The sequence below is a fragment of the Phaethon aethereus genome (genome assembly GCF_964289735.1).
Source record: "Phaethon aethereus genome assembly, chromosome: 2".
NCBI lineage: Eukaryota > Metazoa > Chordata > Aves > Phaethontiformes > Phaethontidae > Phaethon > Phaethon aethereus.
Genome location: NC_138582.1, coordinates 160,667,813 through 160,684,930, shown reverse-complemented (window position 1 = coordinate 160,684,930; position 17,118 = coordinate 160,667,813). Strand labels below are relative to the sequence as shown.

General features: G+C 41.5%; 2 protein-coding genes across 2 annotated transcripts in view; one reads left to right on the top strand and one right to left on the bottom strand.

Moving 5' to 3' along the window:
- ESYT2 (extended synaptotagmin 2) overlaps positions 1-1,558 on the bottom strand; it is a gene marked incomplete at both ends in the record, with an annotated part of 84,669 nt that extends 83,111 nt beyond the window's left edge. The window contains one exon of the mRNA XM_082015391.1: positions 1,190-1,558. Coding sequence (XP_081871517.1) covers positions 1,190-1,558 — 369 coding nt within the window. The remainder of the gene's footprint in view (positions 1-1,189) is intronic.
- Positions 1,559-7,598: 6,040 nt separating this feature from the next.
- Positions 7,599-17,118, top strand: part of DYNC2I1 (dynein 2 intermediate chain 1) — a gene marked incomplete at both ends in the record, with an annotated part of 35,410 nt that continues 25,890 nt past the window's right edge. Inside the window, 5 exons of the mRNA XM_082015164.1 lie at positions 7,599-7,613; positions 12,164-12,217; positions 13,819-14,245; positions 14,805-14,857; positions 15,473-15,799. Of these exons, the coding sequence (XP_081871290.1) occupies positions 7,599-7,613; positions 12,164-12,217; positions 13,819-14,245; positions 14,805-14,857; positions 15,473-15,799 (876 nt within the window). The remainder of the gene's footprint in view (positions 7,614-12,163; positions 12,218-13,818; positions 14,246-14,804; positions 14,858-15,472; positions 15,800-17,118) is intronic.

The window sequence follows — 17,118 nt, the reverse complement described above, 5'->3', positions numbered from 1 at the left end:
TCAATGCGCAGTCACTGCAAAGAGTACCTAGCAGAGCTGCGGACGGCTACTACTGAGAAGAGAGTAGTCAAAGAAATCACATGGAAAAATTTAGCAGAAACCCTCATGACTTCAGGTATGGGGACTATAAGAGCAGCAAGATCTGCTCAGCAGATCACCGGGGCGCAGACCAGGACGTCCGGAGGCCTGGATGAACACTGACACTGTCGGGTGGCTGGTTCTCAGATGTATTTTAAAAAATGTAATTTTTACTTTGGAGGATTAACAAAGAAAAAGCATTCAACTTTGAAGCCGAGTTTCAGCTAAAAAAAAAAGATAACAGTTTATTTTTAGGCTCATTAGAAAGCCTAAAACTTTCAAAGGAAGACTTCACTTTCAAAAAAAAGCCTTTTAAACCCAATCACAGCAACGCACAAATAAGGCCACCAAAGCCCCTTTACCTTAGTCCTCACATAACAAACCTGAAACCAGCCAGAAACACCACAGCATTTTTCTGTCATTATTAAGTAACGCTTTAACGAAAACCATAAAACCGTTAAGTTACCGATTTTGCTTAGCTCTAACCCCAACTTTTTAAGAAAAAGGTTCCCGCCTGAGTCGCGAGATCTGTGCGCCGACGTAGAGACCTCGCTACATCAAGATGTGCGCGTCACTGGCATCTGAGGGAAAAAACAAACCCAAACCCCGAGGTAAAGTTTAATCCTGCAAGGGAAACCCCGGCCATGACAGGTTCGGTGCCGCCCGGCAGCACCGCGGGGCTGTCACCACACGGCAAGGCGCGGCGCGGCCGCCCCAGCCGCCGCGGGGGCTAACGGGCCAGGTGGCCGCGCCGTGGCGGGCGAGTCGCGGGCACAGGCCACCCCGGCGGAGGGAGGGTCCGCGGCCGGCAACGCCGCTCCCACTGCTGGACGCCCAGTCTCGCAAGAGGCAGGCAAACCGGGACGAGTAGCCTAGGGGCGCGGGAGGTGCCTTCTCGTCACCCCCTTCCTCCCGCCAGGCCGGCTCTGGCGCTCTGGCCTCCGCCCTGCAGCAAGCCTCTTCCCCCGCTGCCCAGCGAGGAGCGGGCCGCCCCGGGGGTGGGCGTCACGCAGGTCCTGGTGAGGTGACGGGCCCCAGCCCGCCCGGCGGCTGCGCTGCCCGCCGGGCGCGGGTGCTCCCTCGGAAGCGCCGAAGGGTGTTGGCCACTCACCCACGCAGGCAGATCTGCGGAGGAGACGCTGAGCCGCACCGCCTCCTCCTCGTCCTCCAGGAAGGCGAGCGCCCGGCCCAAGCGGGAGGTCTTGCCGCCGCGGTGCCTGCGGATCCAGAAGAGCCCGCACAGGGCGATGAGGACCCAGCTGAAGCTCAGCCCCAGGTAGCCCAGCACATACACGGGGAAGATCAGCACGAAGCTCCTCGCAAACTGCGACACCAAACCCGTCACGTCCACGCTCAGCAGCGGCGGCGGCGGCTCCGGCACCGAGTCCCCAGCCGCCGCCTTCTCCACGGCGGCGGGATCCGCGGCGGACCCCGCGGCGGACCCCGCGCCGGGGCACTGCTTAGCCGCGGCACCGCTCATGCTATCGCAACGGCAGTTCCTACTGCTACTGCCGCTCCTCCTGCTGCTGCTGCTGCTCCTCCTCCTCGGGCGCTGGCTGCGAGCGGGCAGGGGGGCAGGGCGGCGGCAGCGCCTCGCATCCTGCGCCCGGCCCCGCTCGCCTCGCACCGACACCAACCGCCGCCCGCTTCCGGGTTCGGGGCGGCCCGGCCCAAACGGCCGCCGCCGCGGGGAGGGTGGTGCCGTGGCGGGTGGGCTGTGCCGCCGCCAGGAGGCGCCTCCTCCCCAGCCACCGCTGCGGGCGCCCGGCGCGCCCCGGGAGCGCGCTCCCTGCGCTGCGGCCGCCCGCCGCCCCAGGCAGCCGGGCGTCCCGTGGCCCTCCCGCGCTGCCGGGCCCCAGCCGCCCTTATTCTCTCTCACCCTTCCTCTGCAGGCCTGCCCTAGGAAGCGCGGATTCGCCCTGCACGACAGCATCCGGGCCAGGAGGAGATCGGACACTGTCGCTGCCTCTCGCCGAGCTCGCTGCCGCCGGGACCCCACCGCCCGTAACGGCCACCGGCGATCGCTGCTTGGCCTCGCAGGAACGAGAGGGGCAACGTGCCGCGGGAAGAGGGGGTCGTAACAAGCACGCGGGCTCTTGCTGGGTGGCACGAGGCTCACCCAGGTTAGGGAGCGCAAACGTGCCAGCGAGCTTTCTTAGGACACGGCACACCATCTCCCTGCTCTTTTCAGCTGTGCGGGTGGTTGAATGGTTTCTCCCTGTTACACCCTTCAGTAACAAGCTTCGTGTCTTCCTTTGTTCTCTGTTAAGGGATATTATTAAAGGGCTGACTGATCAGTGGCTCGGAGGAACCAGGGGCCGCTCACTCCACTCCTTGGTTACAACAGGTGTTCTGAAGCTTTGCTCGCACGTCCTCGGATAAAGCTGACGTCTCATCAACACACAGGAGTACCTAGGGTGGCACCCACAATCCAGGCTCCTGGGATTCACACAACCCCTGATCTGTGGAAATAAAAAAGATTATTTTCTACAGGCTTGTGTCCTGTATCCCTTCAGCACAGTAACACCTAGTTCCCACATCATTTACCAGGAATTTTTTTTCTTCTTGCTTTAAATAGCCAACCTTGCACTTAGTGGGAATGAGGGTCCTTTCTCTTGTCTTCAGCTGCCAACTTTCACAAAATTTGGAAGACTTTATGAGACTAGTATTTGCAGACAGGGAAGAGGGGAGAACTAGTTTAGCCAATAGGCTGAAAGGTTACAAACGCATACACACAGTCAAATAGGAAAGCTACATAAGCTTCATTTTCTTAAGAAGTGAGAGCAACCTCCTCAATTATCTAGAGAAATGGAAAGTCAGAAAGGCAATAGCACAAAAGGAAAAGTTGCTTCCTCAGTGCTGCACAGCAGAATTGGAAAAAGAATCTGTATCTTGACAACTGAACATGCTGTTCTGTTGTACCATGTTTCCAAATTCCCTCCGTGCCAGCAGTCAGACACAATGGACCACTCTAAGAAAAGACAATTTCTGGCCATAAACTCATGTTGTTTTTCTTTACTCCCTCTTTACCATTGGCAGTGTATACGTACCATTCTCCACCTGTATAAGTAGGTTAGTTGGGTGTGGTGGTACATTCCCCCCTTCCTTGCTCCAGAAACTCTCGTCAAGCCTTGCCCTTGGTGCAATGAGTTTGGTGGTTGAGCCCCTTCCCTGTACCAAGCACTCTTGCATAGCTAAGGTAGGGATGGTACTAACAACTATCAGTTGTGGGAGTAACTAATCCTCCCTTTTTTTTTTTTTTCCAATATCCTGCTTTGTAGGTCTGTTGCCTTCTTAGAATTTTAATTAATACTTTCTACTTGCAGTATTCTTTTATACCTGTTCTTAGCCATATGTATTTGTTTCTCCTATTTGCTGGATTCCTTTTTTGCTTCTTCAAACTCAATAGCTTCCATTGGAGTCAAAGTAGTGTTGCCCTATGTTTATCTTTACCTTGCATCACATCAGTTTCCCATGATGCTTTTTTCCCAGTAAGTACCAGTACTACTCTTCAGAATAACTTCCCAAAAGATCTTATTTATACATCTGTATAAATAAAGTTTATACATTTATACATTTTCAGTAACAGTTAATCTTCTTGAAGAACAATATTTGATACTATACCTTATTTTACCCAACACCATTATTTTAGTCTGATGTTTCTCTCCACAGGTTTTTAACTATTCAATAGAGATCTTTATTGAATAGAAATCTGAGAATGTTTACTCAGGAGTTTTTTCTTAAAAATTTTGGAATTATTAATGGGAACATAGTTTACATAAGTTTTCATCCTAGTAAACTCTCATGATGGAATACTCACCACTTCTGTGTTTGATTTTATACAGCTATCCCAGCCTGCTTCAGATTATCTAGTACACAGCACAACTATTTTCAGCCTACTTCAAATTATCTAATATCTATCACAAAGAAGACTCAGAAGACTCTACCATACCTGTTCAGTATACAGAGCTTCTGTTTTCTGGAACAAAACCATACAAGTCTGATCCCTGGTATCACCTAATCTGGCTTCAGTTTCACTGAATGCATAAATTGTACTCTCATGATAAGATCCTCAAATATTTACTGTTCCTGAAGACAGAAATACTTTCCACTAAAATGTGTTTCTTAATAAGTTTTCACAATAATCATCATCTCCTTTTTTTCCCGTAATGGGATTCTTACAAGTTGTAATTCAAAACTAAAGGCACAAAGTTTACTTCAGAGATCCACATTTGTGCTGTTTCCATTTATGAACCTGGAGGACTCACTAACATAAGCATTTTGAACACTTTGCAAGAGGTCATTTATGCACCTCCATTGATCATAATATTTGAGTTTTCTTCTCATCTTCATAAAGCCTCAGCAGAAATTGGTTAAAAAGGGGAAAAATAACAGCTACAAAGCCTAGACCCTAACAAGTCTCTTCCTTCATACAAAAAAATCTTTTTTTTTTTTTAAAAATAATAAAAGAACTATCATTTTTAAGCATGGTGGAGGGTTGCCGCGTTGTCCCTATGAGGGCTGATGTTTCCAGTAATTTTTTGGTGTAATGCTGTGGTATGTCATTCCATACAGAGCTGAAGAAAAATGCAATATTGCCTCACAGGATTAGAGGAACATCCAAAGGCAAAACATTGCTTATTACTATAGAATGTTGAAAGATGAGTTATTTTATATTCCTGTTTTTCAGGTAACAGTGCAGGTGAAGAAGAAGAAAATGTGTACCAAGCCAGACAAGAGAAAAGCATGCAGAAGCTAAAATTGTATTAAATTTCCCAGGTGTACCAAAAGCCTTGCGTACAACACTTTTCTTTCCAAGAAAAGCAAGGGCATCCTTTTATGCTGTCTAGTAATATAACAGATATGTGCCATTTTATTGCCTGTATTCACATGATGCTAACACTCACTTTTATAAAAACAGTAAAACTAGGGATGTATTCATTTTTTCTACTACATTGGTGAGAAACTGTAGTTTATTTGAATAAATGGTGGAAACATTTAAACATGCACAAATTTTAGTCCTGTTATTCCCAAGGTGTTACTTCAGCTTGTGTTCTCATGGAGCAGTTAAAACTTCAGTTTGATCCCTGCCTTTAAGGTTTGAAAAGTTCTTTCCAAACCCTTTAGTGGTGCATTCCCACATCTGTAATTTTTCTCTTGCCATAAAGCTGCCTGACTAGTGTACTGTAATAGGGGTAAGAAAAAGTTTACGCATTTTTGGCAGCCAAATCTTTTTTTTTTTTTTTTGTAACTAATATATATGCATATTCTAAAGAGTAGATGGTAGGACCAGAACTTGAAAAAAAAGCTCTTTCTTCTGTCCAGTCTTTGCTATCACTGTCACATTTGCTAGTTATAGTTATACGTATTTGCTATGTTGTTGTTAGAAACAAAATTCATTTAGAGTACTTGAAGGTAGTTTTTGCCCTTCAGCCTCTATATGTAGGACAGCATTTCTGTAGAATATCCTTTACTAAGCAGATGCCTAGTTCCATGTGTTTCTAATGCTGTCATGACCTTGGCTAAAGAGCTCTTTGAGTTAATCCAAGATGGCTTCTAGGTGCATTTTTATTTGTTGGGGGAGAATATATAAAATGCTTATAGATTATTATTGCTCTGCCAAAGACAGCTAAATAATTCATAAGAATGTTTGTAAATAGTTTAGTATCCATAGATGCTTATATTTAGTGGATGTAATTTAGCCCTTAAAGGTCATACTTACAGTTAATCATGGTTTGTTGTTGGGTTTTTTTTTTTCATAAAATATCGAGGGGTTTTTTTTTTCCTCCTAATTGCTTGCTTAATTTGCCTTTGCTTTTCTGCTACATGATAAAGGAAAATATTTCATAGTCTGGACAGTGAGGCAACTCTTACAGCATTTTTAATTTATTCTGGAAACATGAATAAGAGGCAACTGTACCCAGGCTTTGTATGCATTTGTCAACGGACTGTTTAAGGCCAAGTATGAGGGGTTAGATTTTATCTCTTTGAAATCATTGTGACAAACTCCTGTTGAACTATGGCAAGAATGTTTTTCAAATGCAAAAATGCCTCTTCCTTTGCTTTCTTTTTTCTTCAGTAGTCAGTTTTCTACAAACAGTAATGATATTAAGAGTAAGTTACATATTAACTTTTTTTTTTTTTTAGTCTTAAAAAAGAAAAAATAAGCAACAAAATTAAAAGTGCCTAGAGGAATTTTCACCCGGTCTTTTAAATCACACGTTAATAGGTTGTAAATATTTGCTGTGAAAATAGCACACACCTCTGCTGCAAGCAACCATGGTTTACGTTGTTTGTTTCACGTGTGTTTGGTAAGCTGCCACTTGCTCTTTGCTGCAGAAAACAGCTCCGGTATTTATTACTGTGGGAATATTATTAACATTTTTATTTCTACGAGCATTCTTCATACCTGCCCCTACTTAACATAGAATCATAGAGTGCTTTGGGTTGGAAGGGACATTTTAAGATCATCTAGTCCAACCCCCCTGCAATAAGCAGTGACATCTTCAGCTACATCAGGTTGCTCAAGCACACACAGACACTGTGCTGGAATTCAAAACACGCGGTTTATTTAGTGAAGAGTTCCTCATGACAAGAACAATCCCTGCTCCTCCTTTCCTAATTCTCGAGACAGAATAATTCTCAAGAACTAATCCATGTTCTGTTCTTAAAACCCAAACTAGAAATGTCTTACTAATGCCCCATGACAACAGAGTGCAGTCATGGCTTTTATCTTCAGCCCATAAAAGCAGATTTGGTCATTCTTCAGATCCACCCAACACATAATTAATGGAAACTCTTGCTTAAATGGCTATAAGCTTTTCCACGGTTTCAGCTTTATCAAGTACACAAATGTTTTGAAATTGTGCATGTTGATATAAAGCAGAAGTTTCCAACACATCTGGGTAAACGGCAGATTAAGTTAAGCCTATCGCCCTCACCCTTAACATTTTCCCCCCTAGGAATCGTGCATGACTTTAGTAGAAGTGAATCAGCTATGATTAGGAATGGTTTCATGGTATACTTAGCCTATGAAAGGTCAGCAGTGTACAAAACATCGGTGCTTTAAAGGCTGCCGGGGTGAGTGCCCCGTCCCCGCCTCACGGGACGGTACTCGGCGGTCCGAACCCTCCCCAAGGCCCCTCCACCTGAGGAAACCCAGCTGGGCACCGCGGGGCTCGAGGAGGAAAAGCTTCTCGCAGCCATGCAGGCATCCCACACTGCCGGTTCTCGCTAAGAAAGGGCTTGAGATGACCCGACGCCATCCTGCCCCACCGCAGCGGGGCGAGCTACGCCATGACACCGTCACTGCCAAGCCCCTCTCCTTTTCCCACAATTCCGTGCGCCAGCAGCATCCGCCTGTTCTCGCGGCGGGCCCCGGCGCTTATCCATCTCTCGGCCGATCGGCTGCTTTCCCCTCGCCGCCTGTTGCCAGGCAGGCCCGGACGCAGCTGCTCTGCTTTCCTGCCCCTCGGAGGCGGCCGGTGGCGGTGGGACGTGGCGCCTCGCCCGCCCCCACCATGGAGGGTGACAAGGTGAGGGGCTGCTGGGAAGCGGCCGGGGCTCCGGGAAGCCGGGCGAGTCTGCCGGCGCCGCCCAAGGCCCGACTCCTGCGGACACGGCGCAGGGGCTGCCCAGGCCTCGCCCCTTTCCCTCCTCTCCGGGAGGGGGCCCTGAGGAGGCGCCGGGGGCGGTCGCTGCGGTCTGCTCGGCCTCTCGCTGCTCCCGGCCCGCCATGCCTAGGTGTCTTGGCGCTTGCCAAGGCCATCCTCTCATCCGGCCGCGTCTCGCTGCCGCCACTTGTGTCCCCTGGCGTTGAGTGAGCCAGGGAATCTGAGGGGGCCCAGACAGGAAACGGCCCTAGTGCTTCTGCTGCCCCTGCGAACCCCATGGCGTCCCTCCGGCAGCTCGAGTCCCCTTGTTTTGTCACTCCGCGCCAGGTGGCAGCAGTGGGGAAGCCTTTATTCCTCTAGCAGAAGGAGATGAGGCCCTGTCAGGCACAGATCTTTCTGCCAAAGAGGCTAGGTGGTTTATGAAAATATCCAAAGCTGTTAATAGTTCATATTGTAGATAAAGTGTATTTAATAATTGATACTGCTGTAACCGCTAATTGTTGGGGTTTAGTTCCTTAGGAACTCACATAACTTTTGCATGATGGTGTTAAATTATTAAGTTTGTAGAGTTCCAGAATAAAGGAAACAAAATCACACGGACATGTTAACATCAATTATTGTGTTACATATTCACTTGAAAAAGCAGAAGTATCAAGTCACTTTGCCACAAACTTTATTATTACTGTTGTGTGAGTCTGGGTTTTACAACTAATTAATTTGTGGTCATGCTGAATAGAAGACGGAGTAGAAAATAGGCTGGCTAGGCAAGGTACATGATATAGTATGTTAGGATGACACTAAAAATTTTAATTCATATATCATTTCATTATCTGTGGTACATCAATAACCTCTTTACTGAAAAGAGGTGAGTTGTTAGTGAATTGTGATAGAAAGTTAAACTTTGATCTAAAGTTTTTCAGGTGTGTTGGATAAGAGTGCCAAAGACCCAGAGGCAGTCATACTAACAGCCACACTGTATGAGAAGGCTTCCTTTTCCTTTGTCTATTCTGTCAAATCAGGTGTATCACTCGTGGTGTTTACCTGTTTGAGGGCTCTCAAATAGGCAACTTGTATTGAAAATAAAGATAAATATTTGTGTATAAAATATAAAGTCCTTTTTTTCTGGCTTCAAAACTACAGAAATTTCTCACTGTTTTTCTATTTAATTTTCTTTAGAATTTTAATTAAATGAGTTCTTGATATTGAAAACCCGCAATTTTTCTAGCTTGTGAGTAAAGAAACCCTTCTTGATCTCCCTTTGAAGCATTTATGTGAAGTGGTGTGGTCACTTGTTCCAGTAACTTTATAAGGCAACATACTTACTGATTAGTTTAAAGGACAGATTTTTAAATGTTAAACATTTTCATAACATGTTTTGAGTTCAGTAAATCTGTGGAATTTTATGTGAGCTGATGAGCTCCCTGTGCTCTCAGGTGGATGAACTAAATTAAAATCCAGTGTGGTTTAAATAACTAATCTTAAACTGGATTTAAGTGATTATATAAGGACTTCTAAATTAGCAGAGAGGTGAGAAACTTGAGTAAATCCTTTTTAAGTTTGTTTTAAACATATCTTTTTGTGTGTACAATGATTCCTGTTGTAATAGGACAAGGGGTAATGATTTTAAACTAAAAGAGGGTAGATTCAGACTAGATGTAAGGTAGAAATTTTTGACAATGAGGGTGGTGAAAGCCTGGCACAGGTTGCCCAGAGAGGTGGTAGATGCCCCATCCCTGTAAGCATTCCCGGTCAGGCTGGACAGGGCTGTGAGCAACCTGATCTAGTTGAAGATGTCCCTGCTCATTGCTGGGGGTTTGAATTGGATGACCTTTAAAGGTCCCTTCCAACCCAGACTGTCCTATGGTTCTGTTCCTCTACTTACAGGGGGATAGTTGTTTCAAAGGTAGTAAGTTTCTTTAAACTTGATAAAAGGTATCTCTTTTTCTATTTGTTTGTTTGTTTGTCTCCTGCAAAGGCAGAGAATTAAGTGGAAAATCATCCTATATCAAATCAACAGATTATAGTGATGGTGGTGAGATGAAAACTGCAGACCCCAGAGAAGTGGCAGATGCACCTTTTTGGGCACCAGAGAATCATCTCTAAATGTTTGCTGCATGCTTTCTGCCAGAGCGTTGAAATAAATCTCAAACTACCTTATCAGATATTGTCTCTTGGTTGTACTGGTTTTAGGTTATTAACATCATCAACATTCTTTCTTTGTTTGCTGATATGTACCTAAATATTGTCTAAAACCAAAACATAATCATATATATTAGGGATTTTTTAGTAGATTACTAATTGAGACTATAATCGAGCACTCTGTTCTCTCCCCATCCATATCCTTCCTTCCAGCTTACTCTCACACAGATTCTGTTGAATTTCTTAGGCTTTGTTTAAACTTCACTCAAGAAAATTATCAATTTTGGTTTTACTTTCTCATCTGACTTTCTGTAGTAGTAAATATTTGTACTTTTTTGCCTTTTTTAAGGATCAGAAGAAAATAAGACTTAAAGAGCACACTCTTTTTGTTACAAAGATTGCCTTCTTGGCATTTCTGATCGACTTTAGATGAAGTTCACCAGTCCACTACAATCTTCTATAAAATCTAAATTTGATAAGGCAGGAATTTTTTCATGTCAAATAATTAAAAAATAAAATATACTGCTAAAATGCTTCTTCCATATAATGAACTAGCAAAAAAAATGGGTACCATGTGATTATTTTCTTCTACCAGTGCAGCTCATCATTCAAATATTTATTAGCAAACATTTTGTTAATCTTTGGTAACTTTTATCAAGTCTAAATTTTAGAATAAGTGTGGCCTTGTCATGTCACTTTGAATATAGTCATCATCCTTCAATGAACAAGTTAAAAATATGCAATAGATTAAAATTCCTCATTTGCTTTAGTCATCTCAAACAATATGATTTTTTTTAGTTTAATCTATTTAGTAGCAGCCAAGCAGTTAAAGGCAGTAACTCTGCAAATGAGGGTAGAAGAAATATAACCTGTTTAATTAGGGAGAAGTCTAGTGAAACAATATGCATGTATACTCTGATTATTTTAACTACCTTTTTACTTTTTTCTTCAGTGCTACATACAAATATTTCATATGGCAGTCAACTTACACATGTGGTCTGAACCATTTTAAAATATTAAGTGACAGTTGATTGAAAAACTGCCGGCATTTTTTGAGATGCATGCAATTACTAGACCAGAAGCTTCCTTGGTTTGCTTGAAATGCACAGTAATCTAACTATTTTTAACTTCTAGTGTTTAAAAATCTAACAAAAATGTGTTGTTGCTATGTCCGATCCCTACTGATGAAAAAAAAGGATTACATTTGTCAGGGTATTTCTAGATTCACTGCTTGCCTGAAATGTTCTTACAGGTGAGTTTGGGGTGGCTCAAATTATATGTCTAAGGGGAAAATACCATATTTACTGTTTGCTATGTGAATGGGTTCTGTTAGTGGTTCTGCAGAAGAAGGATCTGGGGGTCCTGGTGGACAGAAACTTGAACATGTCATCAGTGTGCTCTTCAGGTGGTTCTGGCTAACCGCATACTGGTTATGTGTATCATCAAGGTCACACATAGCTAGCACGTATAGGGGAATGACTATTATGCTCTAGTCAGCACTTGTGAGGTCCTGCCTGCAGTACTGTCTGGTTTTAGGGGTCCCTGGTACTAAAGAAACTCCAGCAAGGCACTGAGATGGTTTGGGGGCTGGAGCCCATGACATATGTGGGAAGGAGGCTAAGGAGCTCTTCAGTCTAGAGAAAAGAAAACTAATAGGGGATCTAACTGCTGTCATCAAGTATGCACAGAAGATCTGTGGAAAAGATGGAGATAAAGTCTTCTCTGAGATGCACAATGAAAGGACAGAAGGCATTGGCCCTAACTATCTGCAAGGGAAATTATGGCTTGTTATAAGAAAACGTTTTCAAATGAGAGTGGTCAAACCTGAAAACCAGGTTGCCCAGACAAACTCCAACCTCACAGATATTAAAACCTCACTTCAATAAGTCCCGGACCAGGTCTTAATTTGAAGTTAGACCTAATAGAGCAGGAGGTTGAACCTAATGACATTGATACATTGGTTACTTCCCAAAAGTGGCCTGGCTGCGTGCACCCATTTGGTCTGTAACATAGCTGACTGGCTATCATTGGAAGACCAATTCTGAGTCTTCTTGAAGGGCCGTGCTGTCATCCAGCATGGGCATTGACCTCAACTGGTTACCATGTGTATAACCCAATAGTAGTCTGAGCTTCAGGCTTCTTCCAGGTCCAGTCAGATCATGTGCGCTGTAAGTATACACATTAAGACTAAACCAAATTAATATTTACATAATGAAATTCAGTGGTACTTGCCATATATACCTTGATCTTTTACTTTGAAAAACTATTCTTTAAGTGATTTACTTCTTGCTGCAAATTGATTGCTCATTCTTTTGCTGTCTTTTCTATTCTAGAGGAGAACCAAAGAAGATACTTGGAAATCAGAAGAACTTAGGAAACATCTTAGGGTAATTTTATTTTACGTCTTATTACTTCTGATGTTAAGTTACTTTACAGCAATGGAATTTGTTAACAGTCTAAACACAGAGGGTTGACTGCTTGTTCTACTAACCAGTCTGCCTTGTGGATCTGTAGTGGCTCTTTAAGGCTTTTTGGTACACTAAACGCTTTAAATCTGCATCACTGAATACAGACAGCACAGATCTTTAATGTGTAGCTGTTAATTTCTTTGCTACAACTGACTGTTCTGGAATCTGTCTAGTCCAACTGTGTCTGGACACTGGCACACTCAACTGTTTCTAGCTACAGAAGTCATATAAGATTACTCTACAGATTTCTTAATTAGGTAAGTGGAACAAATACCATTGTTGTGGTATTTGCACACAGCACACAATGGGATCTGACTTGCTTGCCACCCAAATCCAAGTTACAGCTCTGCTTTATATATAGTTACAGCTCTGCTTTCTATATAATTACTCAGTTTCCTACATGTATACTATATATTGCATTTGTTATCATCATCTACCATGTTTGTCATGCACTTTTAAACTGGTTAATTACTTTATCCACTGTCCTAATAGGCATTCAGGTTCCAGTCAGTAACAGCACTGATACTCATACTAGTTTTGCACTATATATTTTAAAAAGCTTTTTCTAATATGTATCTTCTTTTCTATGTCTTGTGCAGATCTTCATTAGTCCTTTGATAAACTAAAGCATTCTACTTGTTCGTGTATGACTTAGCTTTTTACTACCTAGCTCCCCATTACTTCAGTACCTGTGCTACAGCATAAGTACTTTCTATTTTTTAGACATTCAGTAACATTTCCACTACTTCCATGTAGGCTAAAGCAAACAAATTTGTGTTGAAATGCTTTAGTTCCAACAGAAGTGGTGTGGTTGGACTTTAATTTCTGTGAAACAGATGGATAAAGTTTAATTCACTTTACTCATTGACTGTAATCAAAGCAAGTTCTGTTTGTTCTGCAAAGAGTAAATAGCTGAAATCGTGGAGGTAGTGAAATCAGTGGGAGTTGTGCTACTTGCTTCAGGAAGGTTAAAATATAATCTCTTATGACTTCAGAAAAATGCAGGAATAGTTACATCTTCAAAGGATCTAGGCCAAAAACTCTTTCACAGTTTTTATATGCTGCTTTGTGTTCAAGTAAAAGCTAATCTTCTATTCTAAAGGCAGCTGCAGGATCCCCAGTTATCTATCATTATTGTTTATAACGTATTTTATAAGGTGTCCCAGTTGCTATCTACATGAGCTAACAGCTTTGAGATACTTAGTTAATTTTTCAACCTAGCTCTAAACAGAATGCACAGTTCCAGAGTAAATTTTCTTTTTTTACCAAATTCTTTTCAAATACACTGAAAATGCAGCTTATTATTTATTTTATTTATTATCTCTTTTTACAATAAATACAGACATAACATAAGCAATTTTACAAAGTAAGCCTAGAAATATATCATCATTTTAATACTGTTTGGGAAATTAAATTCATACATAGCAATACACGTTTTTTTCACACGAATATATAGTGTATCTAAGTAGATTGCTGAATTATAATAATAGATTTTTTAATTTTCTTTTTTTTTATTTCAGGCATCACAGCTAGGTAGTCAAAATGAAGACCAAAAGCACAGGGAAAAGAAACTGCAGAAAGAGAAGTCTGTTCATGACACAGACACTCGTAAACATGAACGCAAAGACAGAGGGAAGAGCAAGGAAAGAACGAGAGAGAGAGAGAGATTTATATCTGGTGAAAGAGACAGGGATAAACAGAGAGAGAGAGAAAGAGGGAAAGAGCACCAGAGAGAAAGAGACCGAGAGAGACAGAAAGATAAGCTTCAAGAGTCAAGTTTGGAGAAGGAGAGAGACAGCGTACTAAAAGACAGGGAGAGTGATAGAGAACGAGACAAAAAGCATAGGAGACATGAGATAAAGCAAATAGATACACAAAATAATCTGAAAACATTTGAGGGAATAGATAAAGAACATCACAGAAGAAGAGAAAGCAGGCATCATTTGGGTAAGTTGCTTTGAGTTGGTTGTGTACTTTGAAATATTTGGTATTTAGATAGAAATACCCTGAAACCATACCCCATCTGTACAGAGAGGATAAAGACAGGCAGATGTAAATACCTGCTGAAATGTATATCTTTACAGAATCTTGTGATAACCTAGTTTTATTTTGGTGCTTTTAAAAATTTTGATGCTCATTTCCCTTCCTCTGAAGAGAGGGTGAATGTCACTGTTTTTGTTGGTCAGTTGACTTGAAGTACCTTCCTGCCTAGGCATTCTCTACTGAGTGATATATTTGAATCCCCAAGCTGCAGGGTGATTGCTGAAGTTGGTAGCACGTGTCATTACTCTTACCATCGAGAACAGAGGGATTCATTAGGAAAGAAAAAGGAGTTCTCCAGCTTTGGAGAGAGAATTTCAACAGAATATTAAGTTATCTTTAGAAAGCTCTTTTGTTTTAGAAAACCCATGTCACTGAAATACTATTTGCTACATGCTAGAGTTAATTACGTACAGATTTTCAGTATAACAAAATTTGCTCATTAATTTATCCATACATTTTCTAGAGGAGGAGAAGACAAGAAGTGAAGAGCGAGAAAGAAGACATACAGAAAAGAAGGTAAAGGAAGGGAAAGGAATAAAGTGTTTCATAATGGAGTAAGATAAAATCGTAGAATAGTGATTAGACCCCAGTTCCCAAGAAATCCAAGAGATGCATGCATAGTAAGGTCCTTGCAAGTGTACAAAACGCACACCAACAAAATATATCCGAGCCTTGTCCACTTTAAGGACATACTTCATTCTTTTTTTAAAGTAAAAGTAAAATAATATTTGCATAGCAAGCATTGCTTTATTTTTGTACAGCTACATCAAAATTTTCCATCTGCTATTTATGCTTTTATTACAAGGATATTGGTAAGTATACATACTATTTTATGTTAGACCACCTACTAAACAAAGCATTAGACTTTTGTGTGAAGAATACATAATCCAAAGAATTTTCTGTAGCAAAGTACACCATGTCCCAGAAGAAACATCAGAAGCTCAACTGTTATGAGAATGTGAAACTTGCTATTGTAGGAGATTAAAAAAAATGGGTGGAAGATCCATGTGGTAGAAGGAGATTAGATACTTATAAGTCCGTCATTCTAATGGTCAAAAATTGATAGATTTGTGAAGGTAAAACAGACCTGAAGAACCTTCTAACTCTTTAATGTTATTTTTCTCTTTGCAGGATAATGATACCAAAAAGAGCATTGACAAATATTTAGCCTACAAAGCTGAAGAAGGTGAACATGTACACAAGTTACAGAAAGATCAAGAGTTGGATAAAGGGGGAGAAAAAAGACACAGAGAAAAAAAAGAATATTCCATTAGGCCAGGAAAAGAGAGGCTTTCAAAAGAGAGGAGTTATAAACGTTATGAAAAGGAAGAGGAAGAAAAACATAAATCAAAGAGATCTAAAGAGGAATCTTCCCATGGAGACAGAGGAGGACAACCAGCAGAAGCTAATGAGAGAGTAAAAAGCAGAGAAAATGAAAGAAAGAAGCATGATCTAAGGGTTAGTTTTGTTAAGGCTTTAAATCATTACCTTATAACTTCCTTTAATTAATGATATATCATCATTGATAAGACAAATAATAAAAATACTAGGATTGTAAGTCAACATTTTCTGAAATTTGAGGCTAAAGTGCTAGATTAAAATACTACATCTGCATTTAAGTGTCCTAAGCTAGAGCTGGTTCCTTCCACGAAATTTCAACTGGAAACTTGTCCATATGTTAGAAATGTCTTTTATTTATAAAATTATTTATTGCTATGACTTTTGAAATTTTTACTAACACTTTGAAGTGGAGATGAGATTAGGCTAGAGGTCTGTTAAAAATGTATTGACTGCCTTTATAGAAAAAAAATACGATCTTAATAAAAGCTGTTTTCAGTGTTGCCTATAAAGGGAGCATGGGTATCTAACTGGCAAGTAGGCACATGAGTATAGAACATTTTTATGTTTTTTGCCTCTACTTCTGAACCGTTAGAATATCTTTAATGTTTCTAATACAGAGCACGATGTTATATTCTAGAGACTTAATCAAAACTTTTAACATTTTTTACTGGTTTTTATAATACAGGTACTCATTCTACAAGAATGAGAGAAGAAATATATAGTAATTTGTAATTCTTAAAATCAAATAGCTTTTATTGAACATAGAACAATTCAGGTGGTCTAGGGTAGTTTCTTCTGCTGCCTAAGGAGTTAACGTGTAAGCTTCTCAAAGAAAAGTTCAGAAATATATTTTCTAGTGAAAATACTAGGCATCTTCAGTGTAGGGGCCCACCACAAGTGATTCCTGTAACTGACTTTCTGTGGTAAAATTCAAAGTCCATCAGGAGCTTGCTCAAGGTTTGACTTCCTTGGAACTTTACTCAAGTAGCTGTTGCTGAATATACTCACTGATGCTTTTGTCTCAGAGTTATGTTTCTTTTTGTGGTGTTCATGGATCGAGAAAAGCACCATTATCTTAAAGAACCTGTTGACTACATTTCCAAACTTAGGCAAACCTTCATAATGCGGAATTTTAAGAGTCAAGCCCCTGGGATAAAAACGGCCTGAGACTGTTCTCTGTCCATGGGTCCAACTGATGTGAGTTGTTGCAGTCCCATACTATTAAAATCTCATTCTTTGTAACAGGTCAAGGCCGCAGCCTACGCAGGTCAGCCCTTAAGCATTGGGGGGTTTTGGCGTTTTTTTGTTTGATTTTGTTTTTTGTTTAAGCTTCACATACTAATGTGAAGGTATCCTATAAAAAAGCCGGAATTTGCTCTAGTAAGGCATTACAAGGTTTTGTTAAGCAAAGGAGAAGACTCAAGATCCCATCTTGT